The sequence below is a fragment of the Crocuta crocuta genome, unplaced genomic scaffold, assembly GCF_008692635.1.
Source record: "Crocuta crocuta isolate KB4526 unplaced genomic scaffold, BGI_CrCroc_1.0 scaffold25, whole genome shotgun sequence".
Lineage (NCBI taxonomy): Eukaryota > Metazoa > Chordata > Mammalia > Carnivora > Hyaenidae > Crocuta > Crocuta crocuta.
In genome coordinates, this window is record NW_027532015.1 from 1849622 (window position 1) to 1873991 (window position 24370).

The 24370-nt window shown below is 44.0% G+C and overlaps 1 protein-coding gene and 1 non-coding gene across 3 annotated transcripts in view; both read left to right on the forward strand.

The window, feature by feature from the left end:
* Positions 1 to 24044, forward strand: part of RMND1 (required for meiotic nuclear division 1 homolog) — a 40553-nt gene extending 16509 nt beyond the window's left edge. For both annotated transcript variants that reach the window (XM_077776112.1, XM_077776113.1), the window contains 8 exons: positions 1401 to 1440; positions 3290 to 3390; positions 5375 to 5481; positions 6631 to 6695; positions 7400 to 7476; positions 9830 to 9950; positions 23241 to 23357; positions 23838 to 24044. In XM_077776112.1, coding sequence (XP_077632238.1) covers positions 1401 to 1440; positions 3290 to 3390; positions 5375 to 5481; positions 6631 to 6695; positions 7400 to 7476; positions 9830 to 9950; positions 23241 to 23357; positions 23838 to 23879 — 670 coding nt within the window. In that variant the 3' untranslated portion in view covers positions 23880 to 24044. The remainder of the gene's footprint in view (positions 1 to 1400; positions 1441 to 3289; positions 3391 to 5374; positions 5482 to 6630; positions 6696 to 7399; positions 7477 to 9829; positions 9951 to 23240; positions 23358 to 23837) is intronic.
* On the forward strand, positions 3104 to 3241 carry LOC144241605 (U4 spliceosomal RNA). The gene has a single exon (XR_013338122.1). It is a non-coding gene; the product is annotated as a U4 spliceosomal RNA (small nuclear RNA).
* Positions 24045 to 24370: the final 326 nt, after the last annotated feature.

Genomic DNA, 24370 nt, shown 5'->3' on the forward strand with positions numbered 1-24370 from the left:
CGGGGTCACAACACTCTCTTGCTTCAAATTCTGTGGCACTTGACCAGACTCCTGTCACTATGCAAGATTGGCTCCTCCCTGCCTCTCCGACCTGTTTGCCCAGTACTTGCCCACGGCCACGGCCACGGCAGACAGTGAGCCGCTTGTTCGGAGGAGCTGCCCTGCTCCCTCGCGCCCTCTCCAAGCCCAGTGTGTCACCTCGGCTGTGTTGCCGCCTCTCGTTGGCTCATTTGCCGAGCCCTGCCCGTCTGTGGGGACCGTGTCCGCCCATGTACGTCCGAGTGCCACTCCCACTCAGGGCAGTCACCACGCGCCACTGCACTCAGAGGCCTGTCTGTCAGTCTTTTATAACCTGGGAGTTCCGTGAGGATAGGACCCAGACCGTACTCAACTTTGTGTCCCAGATGCTGAGCCCAGACCCGCACATATGTAAGCGTTCACTTAGGAAATATTTGAAGGATGAGGAGTTCCTGGGTGGCTCGGTTGGTTGAGTAATTTTGGCTCAGGTCACAATTTCACAGTTCACAGAATCAAGCCCCGCATCGGGCTCTGCGCTGACAGCGTGGAGCCTGTTTGGGATTCTCTTCCTCCTCTCTTCTGCTCCTCTCCTGCTCATGCCCCGTCAGGCACACTCTCAAAAAAATTTTTTTTTTAATTTTTGAAAATAAAAAGAAATATTTGAAGAATGGTAGGGGGCCACCATGGTTTTACCTGTCTTTCATTTCCACCTTTTGTTCCTCCAGGAGGAGAGTACTATAACTTCTCTCTCTCTCTCTCTCTCACTCTGTCTCTTAATTACTACCAAAAACAGTTCAGTGTGTCAGACTTCAGGAACCGAAACAAGTTAGACCTTAAATTCGTTGAAAGCCAGACTAGACCCAGAGGCCACCTGTGGCTTCACTGCTCTCCAGGCACTGGAAGGGTGGGCGGCATTATTCCATGGGTGCTCTTAGCCGTCTTTGGCTCTAATTTATATCAGTCTCTTCATTCTACAACTGTTAAAAGCATGATCCTTTATTCTTTTCATAGCAGAATCTGCCTAATGAAAGCTAAGACGGGTCTCACAATTTTCCTTATTCTGATTTCTGTACATCAGAATTGAATCAGGTATGAAACAGTCTAGATACGTGAAATTATATAATATTATAATAAGAGTTATTTATTCTGCAAACCCATGAGAGAAATCTTGAATTTGGGGGAGCTCAGGTTTTATCAAAAGCTCAATAATAGCTCTTGTTTTAGCAAGTCATCTAGAAACCATAATGTCAAATAAGTAATCACATTTCTAAGAATTGCCTTTTGGATATATTCTAGAAGTTACCTAAGCATGGCTTTATGTAGGGCCTTAAAGAACATATTCCACTTTTAACTTAGTTGATTCTTTTATTCTTTTAAATCAGAGAAGGAGCTGCTGTGTTCTGGAATGTGAAAGACAAAACTGTAAGTATATATAAAGTATAAAAGTATAAAAAGTTATTTTTCTAAGAAAAAATTTGTTAATTAGTACTCAGTAGTCTGAGCCACTGGAAGGTGAATTAACAGGTAATTCCCAACTTACGTGCTCTGCATTATGTGATATTGACCCTAGCACTTTTGTCTTCTAAAATGATTATATTTTGGCTTATAAGTTTCCTCCATTTTCCATCCTCTGGGCTTAGAGTAATTTGTGAAGATTGAGAACAATCCAAGCTATACTGCAGACAGGAAGAAGTTATACTTTGTACATGATAATCTACAAAGTGGGTGACAGTTCACTGGAATTTGCACTAAGGTCTAGGAGTTTTCTATTACTTACTCACAGGAAACAATATCTTCATTATCTCGATCACAGTTTGTTTACTGTAACCTTTTTAGAGGCAGTTTGATAATACAGATCAAAGCTATATATTTGACTCAACAAAGTTTTACATCTAGAATGTTATCCAAGGGAAGTAACTGCAGTTTTGCCTGATGAATGATGTACAGAAATGTTCGTCGGTGTACTGTTTACAGTAGCAAAATGAGAAATAACCAAAGTACATAGTGGTAGGAAGTTTGTCAGATACCTCCCTAGGTTGTATTGCAGTTCTTAAAAATTTTGTAGAAAAATATCTGTTCTAATTAAATTTGAAAAGCAGATTATAAAATATAACCATTATAAAATCAGAGCTAGTTAAGAAATAGGCCTTATAAAATCCCACTTTTACTAAAAGGAAATATACCCCCACTACACACACACACACACACACACACACACAAACACACACACGGCAGTGGTAGGTGGGGTTTCTGGAAGAAAAGGAAATATAAACGACTAATACATATAAGAAAAATTGGCTATTTGAAGTGGCGAAAATATAAAAGGCTGATAATACCCAGTATTTTTTAAGAATGTTCTGCTCGGAGCACCTGGCTAGCTCAGGATTAAGCATCCAACTCTTAATCTCACCTCAGGTTCTTGACCTTGGGGTCATGAGGTTAAGCCCCACTTTGGGCTCTAAATGTTTAGATTCTAACATTGGAAAACCTGTTTTGGAGAGCAGTTTAGCAACATTTATGAAAATAGTAAGTGTGCTTGTCTTTTGATGTAGCAGTTCCTGAGGAAATAACCCCATAAGCCCGCAGAGATACCCGCGGAAGGTGGTGCATTTGCAGCCTTGTAGTAGCATCTCTGGAGTAGGAATCATCCCCTGTGGATGGACATTTAGGAAGGATAAATACACTGTGGTTTCTGCAGTAAGGAGAGTAGCATGGAAAATGTTTACCTCCATAGTATGATCTCATTTTAGGTAAAAAGCAAAGTAAATGTACAAATACATTTTAAAAAGTCTGGAAGGATATGCAGCAAATTAGGGTTTTCTTTGGGGACTAAGAATTCAGGAGACGAGAGATTGTTACTTTCTATACTTTAATGTTTAAATATTTATAAGTATGGAACTTACACATTTTTTAAAAAATTTCAAGGATACAAATCATAAAACTCGTGGTTTTCTTTGGGTCGTGGAATGTGATAATGTTCTTTATGCTAATCTGTGTTTTCTAAATGTAGAAACAAGTTAGTATATTATTCTGATGAGTTTAATACCACAACGGATTTACCTTTTCCTGAAAAACTAATCAGAAGAGCTTCGCACAGTGGCAGTGAGTGGCCAGTGAGGTTTATCCGAGGCACGATTATTGCTCATTAAAAACTAAACCAGAAGAAAGGGCATCAAATGTAATGACAGATGTTATAGCCATTAACACAAATACGTAGTTCTGTACCGAGAGCACCAGGTATAATTTCAGGTTACTTTTCCTTTTCTTCTAGATGAAGCATGTGATGCAGGTCTTAGAGAAACATGAAATCCAGCCCTACGAAGTCGCACTGGTGCACTGGGAGAACGAAGAGCTTAACTACATCAAAACGGAGTGAGCCACGTTTTATCCCGTTTACAGAAAGGGCACTTGGAATGATTAGGGGAAGCAGTAGAGACGATAAACAACTTACAAATTTGGAGACTAATTTTAAGAAAACAAGTTACTGGTACAGATACAAAACCTAAACAATATAATAGATGTTCATAGATAAACATAAGTTTTTTAACTTGTCAGGCTACCCGCAGTAGAAGGGCGCCTGGGTGGCTCAGTCAGTTAAGCGTCTGACGTCAGCTCAGAACCATCTCAATGGTTCATGGATTCGAGCCCCACGTCAGGCTCTGTGCTGACAGCTCGGAGCCTGGTACTGCTTCAGATTCTGTGTCTCCCTCTCCCTCTGCCCCTCCCCTGCTCATGCTCTGTCTCTGTGTGTGTCTCTCTCTCTCTCTCAAAAACAAATATTTAAAAAAAACAAGTAAATAGTATAACCTTCCTCAGAAGTACTATGCTTTCATCAGAATGAACCTATCCAATTATTATAGTAAAGGTCCTCATAAGTAAGTCCATTTCTTCTCTGCTGGTTTTGAGTTTGGCCAAGCATTTGATTTAAGAGAACTGCTTATAGAAATGGGGGCATCTGCAGGAAGTGGGGGCCTGTCATAGCATCCTCAGAGGAGGTATGTGGGCAGGCAACATACCAGCTAACTTTCCTGCCTCAGCAAGCAGGGAAGGATGAAAAGATGTCAGAGCAGAGAGAGATGGCAGTGTGAACACGATGGAAAGGCCTGGAGTTTCCTGTCTAGTAGCATATGGAAAAAGAATCCTTTGTATTCAAGAAAGTGATGAAAGCAGAGCTTTAGGAAAATTTGAAGAGACGCCATGCAGCCTTAGAAAGACTAGCTGGGATCAGAGCTAAGTCATGATAGCTGGCGAAGGTGAACTAGGCCCCCTGTGCCCGGCACTGTTCTAAGCGCTTCTGTGTGTCCTTTCATTTACTCCTGACAAACCTCCACGTGGTGTTAACTAGTTTTCGGATGAGGTTCAGTGAGGTTTTGTCCTGCCTAAGAGTGCCTGACCAGTGACAGGGTCTGGGCCCAGAGCGGATGCACTTGAAAGCGAGGATGTGCACCTGAGAGATGCAACAGATGAAGAGCGAATCAAGTTTTGTTAATTTTAGGGGCGCCTGGGGGTGGCTCAGTCAGTTGAGTGTCCGACTTTGGCTCAGGTTATGATCTGAGGGTTCATGAGTTCAGGCCCCACATCGGGCTGTCAGGCTCTATGCTGAGAGCCCAGAGCCTGCTTCAGATTCCACGTCTCCCTCTCTCTCTGCCACTTCCCAGCTCACGCTCTGTGTGTGTCTCTCTCTCTCTCAAAAATAAACATTAAAATATTTTTTAAAAAAGAATTGTATTAATTATTATAATTAAGCACTTGGTCTTGTGGCTGTGGTCCCACGAACTCCCCTTCTGTGCTCTACCTCCATATCAGACTGCTCCTTACTAGGCTCCCATAAACATGCACGCGTGCTCAGGTACTTCTTAGAGTGTGTGAACCTCAGTGTTGCACTGCTTGCCCTCTCCCCCGCCCTCCCCACCGTGTCCGAGTGATTTTAGGTCGCACTGTGTGTAGAATTGCAGCCTTTTATCAGTTAGCAGTTTACTATGGCCGTAGTCCCTTTCTACTAAATATCAGTTGCTAAGTTTTGCTGTGTGGAATTCCTATAAATGAACCATTCTCCTATTGAACATTTAGATTTTTTTCCCTAATTTTTTACTGTTAAACATTTAACCATAAAAAAGTTTTTCTTACACAGATCTTTCTTTGCATCTTTGATTATTTCCTTAGGATAAATTCCTAGAGAGGTAATTACTTGGATCAAAGAGTATAAGAACGTTTTAAGAGCCTTGGTAGAAACTGCCAAAATGACCTCTAGGGAGAGTGTAAAGTGACTTTTTCAAAATAAAAAAATTAAAAAAGAAAGAAAAAAAGTAAAGTGGTTTTTAAGATTTATATCTTTGGGTTTTTTTCCTTTTCACAGGGGACAGTCAAAACTTCATAGAGGAGAAATCAGATTAAATTCGGAGCTAGATTTAGATGATGCCATTCTAGAGAAATTTGCTTTCTCAAATGCTCTCTGCCTTTCAGGTAAGTTACCGCTACTTACCAGAGAATGTGTTGCCTAGTTGTCATTTCATCAAAGGATGCTTAAGCAGTTAGTAAAGATTTACACATGTTTCTCAAAATTCTTAGCAAAGCTTTAGCCTTTCTTTTCCTTCCAAGATAAAAGAACATACAGTATAGGGAATAGAGTATCTGTGCTGATGCTACTCATTCTTTATTAATTGTATTGATAAAGCTTGCCCTCTCCAAAAATATTTTTCTAGTATTGTTTTTCCCTTTGTCTCCCTCTCTTCTCCATGGTCGTTAACTCTCAGGTTGTCTGTGATCTGGGCAGAGAAAGCCCGGTGTGACTGGGCGCAGGCCTCTGTAGAAGAGTGCACCCAGTTCCTCAGAGGAGTGGGACAGAGAGCCGCAGTGGCCCTCAGTTCTTTCTGGATGATCCATGCACCTGAATAAAGCTGGAGCAGTGCTCTGAGAAATTGGCTGCCCTCACCTACACTCAGCTGTGGCTGGCGTGGCCTGTCCACGGCTCCTGGACACTCCGGGCACTCGTGAGCTTTACACGGAGCCCAAGGGAGAGTAAGGGGCCCGCAGGATGGACCGTCTGCATAGCCACACTTCCCTTCAGGGCGGACCTCATAGTCTCCGGGTTTCTGAGACGTTAACAACGTCAAGAATCCTTTTTTTTTTTTTTTTTAATGTTTTCTTTATTTCTGAGAGAGAGAAAGAGACAGCGTGAGCAGGGGAGGGTCAGAGAGAGAGGGAGACACAGAATCTGAAGCAGGCTCCAGGCTCCGAGCTGGCAGTCAGCACAGAGCCCGATGCGGGGCTTGAACCCACGAACCGTGAGATCATGATCTGAGCCGAAGTCGGAGGCTTAACCGACTGAGCCACCCAGGTGCCCCTAGAACGTCGGGAATTCTACCAGGTGCTGCTTTGGTGGGCCAGCAGGCTGTGGATATCTGCTCTGCTTCTTCCGTCTTTTTCACCCCAGGGCTCTCCTGTGTCATGGTAGCTATTCTTCTGTTTCCATGTCACACTATTAGCACATTCGCTTCTTAAACTTGGCTGAAGTGGTGGCGGAGGTCCTGTGCAGTGCAGTGCATTGTGCGTTCTGTAGAAACAGGAGAATGATGATAAAAATAAGTTCCATTGTTAATTTTTTTCCCCCAGTGAAACTGGCTATTTGGGAGGCGTCACTGGACAAATTTGTTGAGTCTATTCAGTCGATTCCAGAGGTAATTATACCGATGTTATGCTTGTTTTTAAGGATTGATTTCTATTCAGTACAAATTTCCCACTCTAACAATATTTATAAGTACAATAAAGTAGTAATAAACACTAGAAAAGCCATGCCGAATCTAAGCAAAAACAGAACACTTATAACAGATGAAATAAAAAATATGCTATTTTGGGGTTTTTTTCTACTTTTTAAAACTTAAAATTCCAATAACTTTCTTCTGATGTTATAATATTTTTAACGTAAGTGTATTTTTGAAAAGTGAGCTCTATCCCCTCTAAGGAAAACTGTGACCAGTTTTCTTGATTGAAAAGTGTCTTTGCTGAATTCTGAGGCAAATAGTGGCTTGACAAATACGTATAAAGTTCTGTCAGAATACACTGAAACTCATGTTTACTGTGATTTTGTTTTTTACTGTGAATGAATAACGGAATTATTCTTAGGAAAAGAGGCCCTGCTTCTCAGTAAGAGGTTAGGAATGTAGATCGTAGGAAATGCTGATGAGAGGGAGATGGAACAGGGAATATAAAATTTCAACCTAATAAGATGTTGAAATTTCGAAGAGAAATGACTGAGAGAGTATCGTCCGAGGGAGTCATTTACGTGGAGTCAGTGACTGCTTTAGAATGTGCTGTTTGGTCCTGTGACTTGTTGGAGAGAGACATATGTATGTACGTATGTATTTTTTTCCCTCCCAACTAGGCTTTAAAAGCTGGGAAGAAAGTGAAACTATCTCATGAAGAAGTTATGCAGAAAATGGGTGAACTCTTTGCCCTGAGGTAGAATTTTCTCTGTAAATAAAATAATTTCTGTATTTAATGGTCTGAAGGAAACACTCCTGTACTTGTAGAGTAAAAAGCAAACGCGTACCCTGATGGGGATCGCAGCTGTGTTCCGTCCCGGGTTGTCAGCAGGCAGAGCCCTCCCCGGGCAGGTCAGGGGCGCTCGGGCCGCACTAGGGACCCCACCGTGTGCGCAGGGACCCTGCTTCCTCTATGGTAAACCTACGTGAGGGGCCGCGGGAGATGGTCTCTGTAGGGAGAAAGGTCTGTTCTAGAATTTTGGTGATGGGCATTCTCGGGAAAACCATCTTAACTGCATCTAGAGAGCATAATGCTAAGCAAAAGAAAGCTAGGCAGAAAGACAAAAACCGTATGATTTCACTCATGTGGAATTTAAGAAACAAAACAAATGAACAAAGGACAGAAAGAGACAGAAACCAAAAAATAGACTCTTAACTGTAGAGAACGGATGGGTGCTGGAGGGGAGCTGGTGAGGGGACGGGGCAGATAGGGGAAGGGGACTGAGAATACACTCATGACGAGCACGGAGTAACGTACAGAATTGTTCAGTCACCGTATCGTACACCTGATATAACACCGTAAACTACATTGGAATTAAAAAATACACTTTTTATTTTAAAATAAATTTTTATCTTATAAATATTATAAATACTATTTTAAAATAAAGGATATATTTTAACTCCCGTATATACAGAAGTGCTGCCAGTTAAACTATGATACAATCCTTTTTTATCACAGAATTACCATTTTACACCGAAATAACTTTTTGCCTTATTTGGGCTTAGACTCCATCACTTTCCCCTTGGGCATATATGAAAAGGAAAGCATATGGGAAATTAAAGCAGTGACCACTCAGTCACAACTGCCACCTGTAAGACATCATTTTTAAAGATGCCTTCCATTTCAGAGATAGGAAAGTATTGTGCCTTCAAACCGACGAAATACATCAACGCATCATTTTAAATAAGCTTCTGAAAAGGTTTTCCGTTTCTTTCATTTTTGTAATTTTCCCAGGATTTATGGAACGAAACCTTCTGAATCTTGGCCTTAGTGTCACCAGGCAGCAGTGTTCAGTGTTTTGTCCCTCAGGGTACGTGGCGTGAGTGCCTAGAGATCATTATACATAGTTGGAGAGGTCGCGTCCACGTTCTCCTTAGAGATTGGCTTGGGCAGAAGTGGTCCGGGATTTCACCTCTACGCATTCCTCATAGCTCAGGGGCTCTGGCTCAGGAAGCCATTCTTCAGGAGCATCCCAGCAGCACATGTGAAGGCTTGAGTTCTCTAAGAAGTGGGGTAGAGAGACTCCTCACCCTCTTCTCTTGGTAAGGCAAGCAGAATTTGGTATGGCAGATTATAATATCAAAACTCAGAAGTCAGGGCTAAATATATTCAGGTTTGTGAACAGTTTCTATAGAGTCTTACTGTCCTTATCCTAAGTTAAGTTTTCTTCTCTTTATAATAAAAGTGCTTGTGTATTAGTGAAAGGAACATGGTAAATCTCTGATAGATGTGTGACAAGTTACCGTGGGTGAAGAATTCAGTCCAAATTGTGTAAAGTACAATCCAGTTTGTAAAATAAACAAAAATAAACATTTGTCTTCATCTTAAGACTTACCATACCACAAATACATGCTGGTGTGTGCACATGCACCCACGAATGTATGCAGAGAAGGCCTGGAAGGCACAGCAAAGTGCTCGCAGGGCCTAAAAGATTGGAGTTATCTTTTAGGGTAGGAGGGCTGACTGCTGGTTTCTGAGTACTTCCCCAGGGCTTTCTTTTTTATAGTGAGCAGCTATTTGTGTGTTACTTCTATGCCTTAGATTTTCATTTAAAAGTAAGCTTAGGCCTCATGTGCAGAAAGGTAGAAACGAAGGGTGTTTGTGCCCTTCCTTGCACAAACTCTGGAAGAGTAAAGCTAACAGCACTTGCCTGTTGTGGGTGGGAGAAAAAAAGGGATAAGAATCAGAGTGAGATTTGTCAGTGTACCTTTTCTGTCTTTTTTTATTTTTAACCCACACGATTACCTATCCACCAAAAAAAAAAAAAAAAGTGTATATATAAAATTTTTTAATGAAAACAAAAAAAGCTCAGAAATTGAAAGCAAAATGAGGGAATTTTTTGTAATTACTTCATAAGTAAGATTAATATTAAAGATTGAGGTAATTTGGTTGCAGATTTTGAAATTCTGTGACTTTTTTTATTTATGTGTTTCTCAGAAACATGGTCAGCATTAACAAATGTTTTCATAAAGTACCACGTAAAAAGAAGTAAAATAGAGACTGATTTTTCGTTCAAGATAAAAAAGTTCTATAATTTCTGTTTTTTCAGACATCGTATAAACCTGAGTTCAGACTTCTTGATCACTCCCGATTTCTACTGGGACAGAGAAAACCTGGAACAGCTTTATGATAAAACCTGTCAGTTCCTTAGCATTACTCGTAGAGTTAAGGTACGTATTTTATGCTTCTACTGAGAAAGACACAACACTGCTTATGATCTGTGTGACTGTGTGAAGAGGAATTTGAAATTTAAGTAAATGTGTTTCACTGTTTTTGGAGAAATCCCTTGTTTAACTTGTATTCAGATCTCCAGATTTCTCCTTCCCATCTGCTGTGTACACAGTTTCCAGCAATTTTCTTTATTGCATCAAAGGATACTCTGATATTGCTCTGCAGACTAGATAAGATTAGTGAGAGTTTGAGGCCTGCTTCTCCAAGCTCTCAGGTCTCAGGCACGAGTTCTTGGGTCCCGGAACTGTGTTGGTGACAGCGAGAATAGAAAGGAATTCAAGGAAGAACCCTCAAAGATAAATCAAATAATTGGTAATGGGAGGCCAGAGATAAGGGAACAGTCAAGGATGGCTGATGTTTGCCTGTGAGTGATGGGTAGAAGATGGAAGTACATAGACAGGTGGGGGCAGGGGGGGCGGAGGAGTGAAATTCAGGGTATGTTGAGGGGCGCTTGGGTGGCTCCGTTGGTTAAGCGTCCAGCTCTTGATTGCGGCCCAGGTCATGATCTCATAGTTTGTGAGACTGAGCCCTGAGTTGGACTCCGAGCTGACAGCCTGGAGCCTGCTTGGGATTCTCTCTCCCTCTCTTTCTGCCGCTCCCCCACATACATGTCCTGGCGCATGCTCGCTCGCTCGCTCGCTCTCTCTCAGAATAAATACACCTAAAAAAAAAAGATACATTGAGACTAAGGGGCAAAGCATTTAGAAGCATGGAAACAAAATTGAGAAGAGTGACATAGGTGTGATGGGAGTGGGTGGAGGTGGTCATGGTAGAGATGGACCACGTGCGGAAGGAGGGTAGGAAGGAAAGTGGCATCGTGCGACGTGTGCACATAGTCCTGTGACCTTTGATTACATTGATGTCCACGTGACCACGTGGTGGAGATGCAGATCTGTTCTGTCACCAGAGATCTTGTGCTGGTGACAAGATCTAGTCCCACCACCTCCCCTCCCCCACCCCAGCCCCTGCCAGTGTGGTCTATTCTCCATAACTGTAAGTCGTTTTGAAACTGTTACATAAGTAGAATCATACAGTGTGCGACCTTTAAAACTGTTTTCACTGAGCACAAAGCCCTTGGATGCACCTAAGTTGATGCATGTGTCAGACCCTGCCCTCCTGTGCATTCCTAAAATGTTTTTGGAGATTCTGTTTTGCTTTATCTGTCTCTGTGGTTTTTAGTATCTCTCTCAGCATAGATATTTAGTAGTTGCCTTAGATATTATATTATACATACATAGCTTATCACAGTCTGCTGGTTTTGACATTTTACCAGACTAAATCAGGTATAGAAATCTTCCACCCTTTACCCTCCACCATTTATGGTATCCTTGTCTTGACTTTATCCTTGCAGACATTGACCTCTCCATCGGTGGTACAGTTTTTGCTTCAGCCACTGAATGTAATTTAGAAAACTCAGGAGGAGAAGGAAATTCCAGTCCATTTACCTCTATTTTTGTTCTTTCTGTTGTTCTTTTTTTCCTTCGTGATATTCCAAGATTGCTTTTATTGATTCTTTTCTGTTTCACAAACGTTCTTTGTCATTCCTTTAGGATAAATCTGCAGAAACAGACCTTCCTAATTTTCCTTCAGGTGAGACTGACATTTCCCCAGCAGCTCTAGAATTCTGGGGTGACTGTTCTCTGTCAGCACCCGAAAACTGCCGTGGCACCTCGTTCTGAGCTGCTTGGTCTCTGATGAGAAAGCCTGAATGTCAGCGCCTTTCTTGTTCCCACACACACTCGGGGCTCTGTTCACTTGTTTTCTGTTCTGGTTTGTCTCTGTCGTTCATATAGGGTCGTATCCATCGTTCGCCTTCGAGGTCACGGGGTCTTTTCTTTCTTGCCTGTTCATATGGGGTCGTATCCATCGTTCTGCCTTCGAGGTCGCGGATTCTTTCCTTTATCACCATTCTGCTGCTGACCCCATCACTGAGTTTTTTATTTTGCATATTGTACCTTTCAGTTCCAAACTTTTCATATGATTCTTCTTATGTTCTCTCTTTGCCGAGACTTTGGTTTTCTTCATTTGTTTCAGGCACGTTCGTAATTGCTTATTGAAGTGGTTTCACGATGACTGCTTTAAAATCCTTGTCACATCATTTCAGCATCTAATTTATCTTGATGTTAGCATCCATGGGTTGCCCGTTCCCTCCAACGAATTTAGTACCTTTAATTTCCTTCATTGCCTAAAGTGTCAGGCTATCACCTCTGCCTGTATGGGCATCTTCCAGCAGAGGAGAGGAGAGTTCCCATTGGTCAGGGAAAGAGGCCCACCCTAAACTGTGTTGCTTTTAGCTAACGCAAAGATTCATCAATGATACCATATGATTCAAAGTTCAGTGGCCTCCAGTATGGTTTTAGATACTAAATGTCTAACTAGACAGGGTTTGGCAATCCAGATGTCCGGTCAGACATGGAAAACATCGGACTTGCATAGTTGTGGGATGTGTGTACAGGCTGAAGGTCCCGGGGCTATAAAAGGGATGCCAGACGCTTCACAGAGTTGGGGGATCTCTTGCAGTTAGCTATCACTGCGAAAACAATTGTTGCAAAACTGAGTGGCTTCAGACAGCACTTACTGACTTAGGGTTTTGTGGGTCCGGAACCCGGGTCCAGCTCAGCCAGGGCCTCCAGCTCTCACAAGGCTGCAGTAATCTCCAGGGTCAGCTGGGAAGGCAAACTTCCCAGTTCACCCATGTGTTGTCGACAAGATTCACTTCCTCCCAGGCTGTTGGGCTGAAGCCTCATTCCTCCTGAGCTCTTGGCCAGAGGCCTCCCTCCGTTCCCGGCTCCCTCGTCGTCTCCATAGAGCAGGCAGCTTGTTTCATCGGGGCGAGCGGGTGAGAGAAGGGGGCAGAGCACTGCCAAGACAGACTCCTAGTGTTTCCTAACCTACTCGCAGCGATTACAGCCTGCTCGCTTTTGCATTATTCTTTTTGTTGGACACAAGTCACGAGGAGAGCCCACAGTCCAGGGGAGGGGACCTCACAAGGGTGTGAATTCCAGGCGACAAGGATCTTTGGGTGGCGTCTTAGAAGTCTGCCTAACATAGACTTCAGGTTTTGAAAAAGGTGAAGAACAGTTTTTGTTGTTTTTTTTTACAAATAGTTTATTGTCAGGTTGGTTTCCATATAACACCCAGTGCTCATCCCCACAAGTGCNCGTCGTCCTCACACTGCTGCGACTTTAATGATTCCCTCCTTCTGGCTACCAAAGGCACTGCCACTTGGCTTGGGCAAGGTTGATAACAAATAAGTGATCTGATCTTTCACCTGGAAGGTGGCCATTTTTATGTGTCTGTTCTCACTATTCAAGATGGAATTATTGGCATCAGGTCTACAATCGAGGACACCTTGAACAACGAATACCTTGACAACCAAGTGGACAACCAAATGCAACCAGGTGCAAGCATAGGAAAACTACCAGTGAGAACAGAAGGGCTGTGTAGACTCATCTCTCTCTACTCATAGGATGCTCAGTGTACTCTTTCTTCCAGTAGTGAGGCCAGTTTGAGATTGAGTCTCTCCATGAAAGGATTGACATGTAACCACTGTTATACATCAGCAGTTGGGACACGCCGCTGCTAACCAGTCTCTAGAACCCTAGACCCATGGAGAAAGCCCTGTGCTGTGCCAGCTAGACGAGGCACCAATCCCTGCAGGTGGCTGTATTTATAGCTCCAAGATTTAAAATCTACTTTGAGAAGAAGTAAAACTGAATTCATTCACAGACACAGAATCTTGTATGTAGAATGTCCTAAAGAATCTATAAAAAAGCTACAAGAACTAATTAGTAAATTTCTCGAGGCTACAAAATCCAAGATCACGATGTGAAAATAACTTTCTTTATATCACCAAAAAACAATTGGAGATGAAATACTTGAAATACCATATACAATAGTATCAAGACCTCAGATTATTTAGGAATAAAATTTAAAACAAAAGATCTGTACCCTGAAAACTACAAATGATGGCTGAGAAATTAAATGGATACATATCCCATGTTTGTAGAACAGAGAAGACTCAATATTATAAAGATGTTACTTCTGGAAGTTGATCTGTAGATTTCAACTCAACCCCAAGCAAAATGTCAGCAGGCTTTTTAAAAATTTATTTTAGAAGTAACAAGCTGATTTTAAAATGTAAATGCAAGGGGACTAGACTGGCCAAACCAAGTCTGAAGAAAGGACAAAGTTGTAGGACTTGATTATCTGATTTTAAGACTGTAGTAAATCAGGCTACAGTAATCAAGACATTTGACTATTGGCCTAAGAATAGACATATAGATTAATGCAACAGAATAGAGTTCACACACAGACCTGTACACATGTAGGTAATTGATGTTTTTTCTTAGGTGATTGACTTTTGACAAATATAAATCAGTTCAATAATGAAGGGATAGGATTTTCAACAAAGGGTGCTGTAATAATTGGGATAGCCATAAGTAAAAACAAAACAGAACAACTAAAAACCACAACTAGGGGGTACCGGGGTAGCTCCATTGTTTCAGCATCCAGCTCTGGATTTCAGCTCAGCTCAGGTCATGATCTCACTGTGAGATGGAGCCCCGCCTCAAGTCCGGAGCCAGGCTCCATGCTGACAGCACCAAGTCTGCTTGGGACTCTCCCTTTCTCTGCCCCTCCATGCTTGCACTTGCACACTCGCTCGCTCTCAAAAAAAAAAAAAAAAAAAAAANTGGGGGGAAAATTTGGGAAGTTGAACTTGATCAAAACTAAAAACTACTGCTGCTTGAAAGACATTGCTAAGTATGCAAAAGGCAAGCCCCCGCCTGGGAGGAAACATTCTCAGCATGGATTCCTGACAAAGGACTTATCCAGAATATGCAAAGAACTCTTTCTATTCAGTAATAAAAGGACAGCCCAATTTTTGAAATGGGCGAAAGATTTGGACGCCTCTCCAAAGAAAAGAACGCAAGTGGCCATATGAACATGAAAAGACGTTCAGCATCCTTGTTCACCAAGAAAGTGCACATTAGAACCACAATGTGAGGAGCGCTCAGTTGGTTAAACATTCCACTCTTGACTTCAGCTCAGGTCATGATCTCATGGTTTGTGAGTTCGGGCCCCTCATCGGGCTCTGCGCTGTCAGTGCTCTGCGCTGTCAGCGTGGAGGCTGCTTGGGATTCTGTCTTCCTCTCTCTCTGCTCTTCCCCCTTGCTGTCTATTTCCATCTCTTTCTTCAAAAAAAAAAACAAAACAAAACTTTAAAAACTACGATGTGGTATCTCTACACACCCATTAGAATGGCCGAAATTTAAAAGACAAATAACATGTGTTAGTGAGGATGTGGAGCAATTGGAACTTTCATTCCTTGGGGGAATATAAATTGGTACAGTGGCTTGGCTTCTCCTTGTCTGACGAGAAGACTCAACACTTCCACTCCTGAGTATTTTACCCACCCCTAAGGAATGAAAACATGCGTCCTCAACTGTTTTGTACACAAATGTTCACAGCAGCTTTATTCATAATAGCCCCAGACCGGAAGCAGTCAGGTGGTTCCCATCAGTAGGTGAATGGGTGAACAAGTTGCGGTATATCCATACAATGGAATACCACTCAGCAGTAATAACAATTAGTGCCTGCTAACACGCCACTACGTGGATGAGTATCAGAATCCTTATGCTGAGTGATAAATCTAGACACAAAACAGTTGAGCTGTATTTATGGGATTTAAGGAAGTCAAATCTGTAGTTACAGAAAGTGCATCAGTGATTCCCTGGAGCTCAGGATGGGGTAGGGGGATGGGCCTCAGTTTCCAAAGGAGCACAAGGGAACCTTCTGGGGGGATGGAAACATTGTGGGGACAGTTACAGGGGTATCAGTTTGCCAAGTCTTCCAATTGTATACTTAGAAAGGCTGCATTTTATTGTATGTGAATTATGCCTCAGTGAAGTTAACTTGAAAATAAAGCCTCTTGTGAGAATTCTTTAATGACAGACTAAACAAAAACATCAGTGTGGATGAGACACATTTCACCGGGGATGAATTGGAGAGCATTCAGTTACTGTTCTTGGGTGTCTCTTTTTCTCTTGGAATGGAGACTTCTGGTGGAATCATGATCGTTGTGATGGGGTGTAAAGTCATTGCCACCAAGCAGATGCAGACCTTCTCTGCCTCTTCTGATAACCAGCCTGCTGTGCTTAATTGAGTCAATAAAAGTGATTTAGCAATAGCCAAGATAACTGGCTGCTTGGAAGCCAGAGATCGGACATCCTTCCCCACCCCATGCTGTCTTCCCTCAAATCACGGTGCTATGATGTCAATGCCCACCATGTCCTTCACATGTCCCTTGTGGAAAAGAGTACACATGGTCACCAATTATGAAGTATCAAGATACACAGAAGTATTAAGTATCAAGATAAAGATGTCTTTCAAGAACTTAATATGAACACTAAGTTCAACAGGAAACCCATAGGTGAAGATGAGAAATGTCAAAGGGGGATCCATAATGAAGACAGGAGCGCAGTGAAATAATCAACTAGCTGGACAAGAATCAAAGTGCTAAGAAGGAAGGGAAAACCTGGAGAAAGTGCCTGTGCGTCGTCACTCTGCTAAACCAGGAGGGCACCTCGGGGTTTCCCCGAGCACGGAGCCCCTCCAGTGGGGACACCATTGGAAAGTTGACTGTGCAGCCCAGAGAGCAGGCGGGGTAGGTCCATTCAGTCCCCAAATTGGGAAAGGCCTGGAACAAGCCACTTCTGTGGCAGTTCTTTAAAAACTCATACGAACTATATAGAACGACAGTACTACCGGCTTCTCAGCCCTTAACCGAGTACACAGGGAAAATGCATGCATTTCAGTTAATCAGAATAAGGGTCTATTTAAATTGTGCACCATCACTGGTACAGCTCTAGCTTATGTTCTTTCAAGTTGATGGGATTTGATTCATTTGGTACTTTGGGACCGGGACCATCTCTGGTTTCATTTTGCCTGATGAGCCCCAGCAGCACATCCTAGGAAAGGTCCCCATCAGGTCTGCGCCTTTGTGCTTCTGGAGTACTCGGACGCGTCTCCCGGGGCAGCCCTCCACACAGCGCACCTTTGTGTCCGGATTACACGTGCAGACCGCGTCCCTGCTGAGCTCCCGCTTCCTGCTTTGTGGACAGCCACCTTCTCAGCGTGCCCTCACGTGGTAGGAGGAGAGGGTGCTGTCTGGTGTCTCTTCCTCTTCGTGGAAGGACACTAATTCCATCATGGGGCCCCACCCTCATGACCTCATGTGCACCTGATCACCTGCCAAAGGCCCCATCTCCAAATACCATCACCTTGGGAGTTAGGGTTTCACCATAAGAATTTTAAGGGGGACACAAACATTAATTCCGTAATACCAGCAGTCCCTGAAAATCCACTTTAATTTTTCTTTAGGAGCTAAAATTCAAGATTCATTTTAATTATCTTTACAAGTTACACATTTCTGCCACATCTTTATTGGATTCTATGTTGGGAACTGGGGCAAAGTAGCTAAAAGTAGAAGTAGCAGTGTATTAGGGGGAAAGGGACTTCTATGAAATTGGAGCTACACCCATGGGATTCTCCTCTCCTTCCCTAAAACACAGCAGCAAAGGGGATAGAAGCTACCTGCCCCCTAAGTATCTGCATATATATTGGGCACAACAGAGAGGGATGGCCCAGGGCTGATGGCCCAGAGGGCAAGCGGGGTATGTAAATTGGGACATCTAGTAGGTAAATGCCTGCTAAGCATGGTGGTGGGTTTGAACTGCATTTCGTTGTATATGGTGGATTTGGATGTTCTGTTTCTGAAGACTCCTTACATAGCAACTAAAACTTATGCTCCCCAGAATTCCTTTGGTAACTGACAATTTTTATGGAACTCCTCACATTCCATTAAATTAGTCTCCCCAGTAGCATAGGTGCCCTATGATATTACTGTTGCCACCTAAGTGGCTTGATTGAGTCATTACAGCTAATTGTTCTTCATCTCCCAGTCCTACTCTGAGCCCCCTCTTTGGTGCTAACCTTCCACACAAGTTATCAAGCACTCCTAAAAGTTCCCAAACTGCATGCTAAGTAGTTTCCTAAGAAAACACCATGCCAAAGGCAGTTAAGACTAGTTGAATTTTGTGAAGATTATTTAGAAGGAGATAAAAGAATCTAACGTTCCTTAGTGCGCTCCATGCAGTGCTGGGCCTGTACGTGACACACACACAAAATTAAGAACTGGTGCTGCCCTTGACCAAGCCTTACAGTCTTATAAGAAGATGTACAGAACAAAAAGGGTTAGTGGTAGTGTCAGGAAAAAGCTGTTCCTTCCTCCAGTTTGTTGTTGGGTTTTTTCCTAGAGGAAAGAATCTTGAGAAAAATAAGAATCGGCATGAGGCGTGCCAAAAGCTGTCCAAAAATTTGAGGATGGAGGTAAAGTCATTTCATCTGGTGTTAGAGGTCAGTGGGAAAGTCAGAGAGGGGTTATGGAAGTGCAGTCGGGCCAGGAAAGCCCCTGGTGGGCCCTTGGGCACCCCCAGTCAGTCGGCGTCCCCCAAAATCCTGCCGTGGGTTCTCTCCTCAGGCTGCCTGCTCCGTGAGTGCCCTTGTTCTCTTCCGTGCCTTCCCACGCCCATTTCTTCCTGGTGCTTTCCAAATAAGTGTCTCTGCCCTCGGTTTCCTGTTTGCCTTCCAGCTGTTATCACCGCCTGCTAAATCTCCCACATCCTGCACACTCCCGAATCTCCGGGCAGCCCTTCTGTGTGTCCCTGCACACTAGTGTGGAGGCTCCCTGCGACCAGAGACCAGCATGTTCCTCTTGCCCGTTATATTCCCAGCGCCTGGCAAGGCCTCACAGAGAGCACGTGCTCAGTAAATATTGGTAAAATTAATCCGTGATTAAGATTGCAAGACGGACGCCAAGGCATTCTCCCAGAAGGCATTGAAGCTTCCCTGTTCTCCATTTCAGCTCGTGGCAGGACCACCGGCCTCAGCCAGAAACCTGACCTGCACGGTGGTTTCCTCCTCCTCCTCCCTCCCTCCACGTCCAGTCACGCCAGCCTTCCATTTTCCCCTACGAGTCATTCATTCATTGACAGATTCTTCTTGCAAGTCCATATGACGGGCCCTGGGGGGTGAGCACAGGGGGGGGGGGGGGGGGNCCCTCTGCCACTCACCGGACCCTTTAGCTGGAAGGCAGAGATGCGTCCGTCTTACTGGCCACTCCGTCTCCTCCGCCCAGCACAGTATAGTAAATACATTTGAAGACTGAGCCAAGGTCCCCGCGTTGCCCGCAGAAAAAAAACCCAACATTACAGCGCAGTGCGGTAGGTTCCTCTTGTTGCTGTAACAAGTGCAGGCTGGCTTAGCACAAGTGTATTACAGAGTCCGCGGGAGGTCACTGAGCCAAAGTCAAGGCGTGGCAGGGCCGCCTTCCTTTCAGGAGGCTCTGGGCAGAAGGCTCTTCCTTGCCTTGGCATTGATTCCACATGCGATCACAGCTCTCCTTCGCCAGGTCGTGTGCATAGGTCCCAGGGATTGGGGCGTGAATATCCTTGGGGGAGCGTTAGCTGTGCCTACCACATATGGTCGACAGCATCTCTCAGTTTGGCACTAACTTACCTTTTTTTTTTTTTTTTAATGTTTTGAGAGAGAGCGGGAGTGGGGGAGGGGCAGAGAGCAGGGGCAGAGAATCCCAAGCAGGGTCTGCTGTCAGCACAGAGCCGGGGGCAGGGCTCAAACCCACAAATCACAAGATCATGACCTGGGCCAATGTCAGATGCTTAACCGAGCCACTCAGGTTCCCTGGCACTAACTTAACCTTCTTAATCTCACTTTTAAGTACTTTCCAAGTATCTAGTGTGCTTTGCCTCCATGCTGTTTCCTGTGCAAGAGGCTTTCCCCTGGGTCCCCTTGTAGCTCCCCACCCTTCCTTCCTGGCACCTGTTGAGAGCCTGCTTCACATTACCGCCTCTGGGGTACCATCCTGGTGGTCTCCCTGAGCGTGCCTGTAACATGAATGACTACAGCGCAGTGAATAGGACACGTGCACTGACGGGGACTCCCTTGCTTGCACAAACCACAGAAGAAGTTTGAACGCTTCATTATCACCATGTACCGCCGAGAAAAACAAGGCTGGAGTGTGGGAATAGGGCATGTCTGTTGCACAGACCCAAACAGGTCAGTCAGGACGCTTTCTCTCCTGAGCACCTTCGGTGCCAGGTTGGCCACCTTCCTCCCTCGCAGTGGACTTCTCTGTGGGAATGTGGAGAAACAGGTGTGGGAAGAGGGAATGTCCAAGTTTACATTTCAGTCTGCCTGGCAACTTCAAGGGATTGGGACACGTGCCCAACCTTTGACTGAGTAGTGAGGGAACTGGGCATTATGGTTGGCTAAGCCTGGGTCTCCTACCCACGCCTTCCACCCCGGGGCTTTGGGAAGAGGCCTGGGGAGGCTGTCGGGTGGGTGCTGACATGATGGCTGGCAGTATCACATAGTTCAGAATTGTAGAAGAGTAACTCCCCAAGGTGGGGGGGGGGCAGGAGGGGAGGGTGCTAGGCAGATTGTGAGGCAGAACGAAATGCCTAACACAAGGGAATGAAGTGTTGTGGGAGCACGAGAGGAAAGAGCAGGTCGCCAGGCTTTCTGAAGATTGCTCAGGGCACCACCATCTAAAGTGTGATTGAACCTAATCATTGGAGGAAGGCAGTGAATGATAAAATGCTTAAAGCTGTTGAACAGGCGATGGTCTAGCTGTTTAAAATGGAAACTCCCTGAGGGCTGGAGGGGGGTTGGGGAGATGGATCCCTTGAGTGTTGAATATTTGATGAAGACCTACCTCCTAGTATTAAGGAATGCTAAGTAGGGGGGAGATTCAAGACTGTCCACTGAGGGGCTAATTGTAGGGTGTGGGGATTAGAGACCAAACATCTCCACCGCAGGTGACTGGGAAGAGAATATGACCGGACTGGAGAAAGGGAACCCAGGGCAAGGGATAAACTTGAACAGGATGTCAGTTTTCGTTTGAGAAACATTAAATTTGAGGTGTGGGCAAGAGACCCATTAAGATGTTTTATAGAGGGCACCTGGGTGGCTCAGTCGGTTAGGCAACCAACTTTGGCTCAGGTTATGATCTCGCGGTTCAGGCCCCACATTGGGCTCTCTGCTGTCAGCACAGAGCCCACTTCAGATCCTCTCTCCCCCCTCCTCAAAAAAATAAACATTAAAAAAAAAGATGTTTTATAGAAAGAAAATCAGAGAAAGATGCCTGGGCGGCTCAGTCGGTTAAGTGTCTGACTCTTGATCTCAGCTCAGGTTTTGATTTCAGTCAGCGATGCATGTTCAAGCCCTGCGTTGAGTTTGGCTCCATATTGGGCATGAAGCCTACTTTAAAAAAAAAAAAAAAAAAGAANTTGGGAGTAGAAAAGAGTAAGTCTTTCCCAAAGGTGGGATACATACATACACTTGTTCAAGAGATGAATTTAGGGGACACGGGACCCTGAATTAAAGAACATCGAAGCAAGTCAGGTTTCTGTTTGCTGTCAGCAGAAGCACTTAGTTTGGTTTTAGTGGGTCGCGACAGGCCCTCTGACGTCCTCTCCCGCTTCTCCAGGTGTCCGGCTCGGCCACCTGTTGGCAGCACTGATTGTTCCACATTAAACTTGTCCATTTATGGCAATGACTCTTTACTTTTAAGATAGACATATGGACATTTGGGGCGCCTGGGTGGCTTAGTCGGTTAAGCGTCCGACTTTCGCTTAGGTCATGATCTCGCGGTTCGTGGGTTCGGGCCCCACGTCGGGCTCTGTGCTGACTGCCAGCTCAGAGCCTGGAGCCTGTTTCAGTCTGTGACTCCCTCTCTCTCTGACCCTCCCCTGCTCACGCTGTCTCTCTCTCTCCCCCCTAGAAATAAATAAAAATATTAAAAAAAATAGACATATGGAGCAAAGTCTTTTGGAAATGATGTACTAATACAGCTGGCGCACACACAGCCCAAATAGCGATGGGGGAGGGGGAAGTATGGTGGGATGCAAGTGACCGAAGTTTAGGGAGCATCTACACAAACCAAAGTGGGTGAGATCATGTAAGGGGAGCGCAGGGCTAGGAGACAAGGACAAGGTCAGGACTTCGGGAAACGCTATCTGAAGGCAAGAGGAGGTAAAGAAACCCCAGGAAAAAAATGAAGGTTGGAGGTAGAACTTAGTTCTTAGGTGAGAAAAAGTCCAAGGAAGTGTGTATGTCAAGGTGTTGTCAAATGTTTGAGTTAACAGGTTTATACCCAAGAAACTTAGTTAACTTGGTTACCAGTTAGCACATTTGGAGGTTTCAGGGGAGTTGTAACATGCAGCTTTTCGGGGCTGAAGAATAAACTGAGTGATGAGGAAGTGGAGGAAGAAAATGTCTGTTCGGTCAAAGATGAAAGAAAATGGCAGAGGGTGGGGCCCGCATCTTGAAGAGAAGCCAGCCTGAGGGCAGCGAGTTCACAGACCGAGACTGAACAGCCAGTAGAGACTGAACAGCCAGTAGGGACGGGGGAAAGAAGGCAGGAAAGAAAGAGGAAAGGAGGCACTGGTTCTAAACATCTAGAAACTACAGAATGTCCAGTCTGGAAACATGGCAAATACATGCTTATGATTGTGGTCCCAGGTGTTCTCACGATTAAGGTGGGTTGGTGCTCTGTGCAAAATCCTTACACGCACACAGCACACTACCACAATTTTTTAAAATGTTTCCAGATTTCCCAATATCCAAAAGGTGAAATACAGAGATTAAGGAGGTATAACCACCAGCGGTCACATCCAAGTCTTAAGTTCAAAGACTCGGGTCTTCCGTGAACCCGCCTCAAACAGCATGTGAGGAGGCATCAGAATGAAATCAGAACGTCTGCAGTTCGGAACCCAAAGCAGTGCCATCTAGTGGCAGGAGTGCAGCAGGTCAAGTGGTAAAGTCTGGGGGTCTGGACAGGGGAACCTGGGCAGTTGCAGTAGAAGGTGATCATTGTGTTTGTTCTTACATCTTCCATCAAAATCCTAAGGATGTAAGAGCTTGGATGTGCAGAGTGCTTCTTGCAGTTAAATCTGTGCATTACAGAACATCTCTAGATGGATTCACAAGAGGCAGGCCACCCTGATGTGAGAGGACGGAGGATCAGGAGTCGAGAGATGAATTCGGTGTACCTATTTCAGACCTTTGGGATTTTGAAATGTGACATTTCCTTAGACTTGTTGAAATAGAAATACAGGCAGGGTACTTCTAAGATTTTTCTAATGCAGGTCATGAATGAAAAGCTTCAGCACTGCATGGAGCTAACAGATCTAATGCGGAATCACCTGACTGAGAAGAGAACACTCCGCCTGGAGTGGATGATCGTCATCCTCATCACCATCGAGGTAAGTATTTTTTAAAATGAAAATAAGCTAACTCAGTTGCTGGAGCCTTCAACTCAAATCTCAGGGTTGTGGGTGTGACCCTAATGTCGGGTGTAGATTACTTTGAAAAATAAAAATTAAAAATCTAAAAAAATTAAAACGAAAACAAAGATAATTTGACATAGAAAATGATACTGGGGAAGAACATGGCTTTGTTCTAATTACCGAGTTTATTTGGAATCAGGCAAGTTTCAGGTGGCTATGGCAATATTGCGGATGCACCAAGTGTGATTTTTGGAGAAGTTTCATTTTTAAAGACCTCCTAAGACGGCAGTTAGAGAATGTTCTAGCTGCAAATGTATAGGTCCTTTGCCTCAGATCTGCAGATAGCCACATAGGAAAGACTCCAGAATTTCATTAAACACAATCTTGGAATGTCATTTTAGTTTTGACAAATGATTTGCCATGGAATTAAGAAATCTCATTTTTTATCACCCTAAGGTAATGTTTGAGCTGGGACGAGTATTTTTTCTGATCAAGTGATGGCCAGAGAAAAGTATCAGTGCAAGAGATACTAAAGTTCTACAATCAAAAATAAATGCTCATTGATGGGGGAATCTCTTATTTAATAGGTATTTAATTTTTTTAAATCAAAAAGTTGCAATGATCTTTTTTAGCTCCCGAATGTATTGCTGCTTGAATAAAAATTATGACGAATTTGGCGTTTGGGTCTTTAACTGAGAATCTGAAAGGAAGAGATTTTTAAAGAACTGTGGAAAGCTGAGCACCTAGGAAAGCTCGGCAAAGATACTTATTAAAGCCAAAAGGCTTAGACTTTGGACACTACCCACCACCTGTCTCCAGGAGACCCCAGTCCCAGCCCTGAGAACCGTACAGCAACTCTGGAGTGTTGGGAGTCAATCCATCAAATACAGGTTTGCGATAACAGAAATGGAATTTTCTATACCTACTTTGGAGGACATGATTTCAGGATAGCTGCTCAGGGGCATTTCTCCTTTCATTGACCAATATTG